The sequence below is a fragment of the Galeopterus variegatus genome, unplaced genomic scaffold (assembly GCF_000696425.1).
Source record: "Galeopterus variegatus unplaced genomic scaffold, G_variegatus-3.0.2 Scaffold263, whole genome shotgun sequence".
NCBI classification, from domain to species: Eukaryota; Metazoa; Chordata; class Mammalia; order Dermoptera; family Cynocephalidae; genus Galeopterus; species Galeopterus variegatus.
Genome location: NW_007726374.1, coordinates 169,914 through 171,737, shown reverse-complemented (window position 1 = coordinate 171,737; position 1,824 = coordinate 169,914). Strand labels below are relative to the sequence as shown.

The 1,824-nt window shown below is 41.8% G+C and overlaps 1 protein-coding gene across 2 annotated transcripts in view; it reads left to right on the top strand.

The window, feature by feature from the left end:
• The window catches only part of GHR (growth hormone receptor), a 160,474-nt gene that overhangs the window by 127,898 nt on the left and 30,752 nt on the right, over nucleotides 1–1,824 (top strand). For both annotated transcript variants that reach the window (XM_008566695.1, XM_008566694.1), the window contains exon 3: nucleotides 1,043–1,172. In XM_008566695.1, coding sequence (XP_008564917.1) covers nucleotides 1,043–1,172 — 130 coding nt within the window. The remainder of the gene's footprint in view (nucleotides 1–1,042; nucleotides 1,173–1,824) is intronic.

Here is a 1,824-nt window from a genome sequence, read left to right as displayed (position 1 = left end):
AAAAAAGAAAAGAAAAGAAACTTGATCATCTCCAAAACGGCCATAGACATCAGGACACTTAGAATTGATGTACAAAAGTGGGTTTTATTTCAGACTTGTCTGTCGCATGTGTATAGCTACAGATTTCATAGATGCAGAGGAATTTTGGTTAATATCCTAACACATAGGAGGCATTCTCGCTTCTCAAATTAGAAGTAACAAATACATATTCATAGTTGTTTAAAATTGGCATCTTTTTAATGAGTTTACTGGCTGAATCTTTTAAAAGAATGCAAACATAAATGACTGTTTACCAAAATCTGTGAAAAGAAAAATGGTCCTTCAGTGAGTGCTGTGGTCCTCACACTGCTTTCCCTGGGTCCACCTGATGTCAGTGCAGCAGTCTGGGGTGGACAGTTGCACCATGTACACTGCTGGGCACACTCAAGTGGCCACCTAGGCAAGAACCTTCAGCTCACGTGTAGGTGCAGCCTGGAAGTACATGGGGGTTAACATCTCCAAAGCAACCCTCAACCAGCGGGTGCTGGGAGTTGGTGGATATATGTCCCAGATTCTTCTGTAGGACAATGATGAGGCACATTCTACACAGCTTCTCAGAGGGGCCTCAGTGGGATTGGTCCCCAATCAGCTACTCTGGTAACCAACTCAATAACACACAGTAAGTATTAGCTGTTCTCCCTTCCCTTCCCACTCTCCCTATTCCCTCACTTCTAGTTCCTGGGGTCACCTTCCAAATGAAGTACATGTACCCAAATCCTTATCTCTAGCTCTGCTTTCTTAAACAGATCCTAAGAAATAATGCTTGAAATAAAAGCAAAATCGTATGTCTCTAGAAGCAAGGGCTGATACTGGCAAGCAACAGGCCTCAAACTATGACCCAGGAAGACAGCTTCTCTGGAGGATGTTGGCATCACCTCCTAGATACAGAATATGCTGGCTTCATCCAAGTGGTTTCTTCTTTTCACACTTTAAATACGTGTTTCATTAGGACCACATATGACCCTTCTGATTTCATACCTTGCCTTTTCTTTTTATTCTACAGATTCTTCTGGGAAGCCTAAATTCACCAAGTGCCGTTCACCTGAACTAGAGACTTTTTCATGCCACTGGACAGATGGGGTTCACCGTGGTTTAAAGAGCCCAGGATCCATACAGCTGTTCTATATTAGAAGGTGAAGCCTTCATGACTTTCTGATTTTTCTCTCCATGGATTTAACAATTAAGTACACTGAGACACATGCAATATACGAATGGAAGTGATCTATTTTGATGACTTAAATGTATTCTTTCATTCATTAATTTAAAAAATATTAATTAAGCCCTTACTTTATGCCAGGTACTGTTTTAGGCACTGGAGATATAGCAGTGACTATAAGAAGGCAAAATCCGTGGACCCAACGATATTTTCTTCCAGTAGTGGGAAACAGACATTAAAAAAATAAATGAAATATCAGCTGGTAATATAGGTTATTAAGAAAACAAAAGCCAGAGAAAGGATAAAGAGTGTTAGCACCATGTGTGAGTGTTTGCATGTACATGACAGTGTGTGAGAGTGAGAATCAAAGTGTGGGTGGGAGTGTGTGTGGATATGCATGAATATGTGCATGTTCATGAATGGGGGGAGACTGTATGTGGATGTGCATGTGTGTGCATGTGCATGAATGGGGGGGGAGTGTGTGCAGATGTACATGAGTATGTGCATGTGCAGGAATATGGGTTAGAGTGTGCATGGATACACATAAGAGTGTGCATGTGCAGGATGGGGCGTGAGTGTGTGTGTGTAGGGGCTCAAGTGATATTTGAAATGGGGAGGTCATAAGAGGC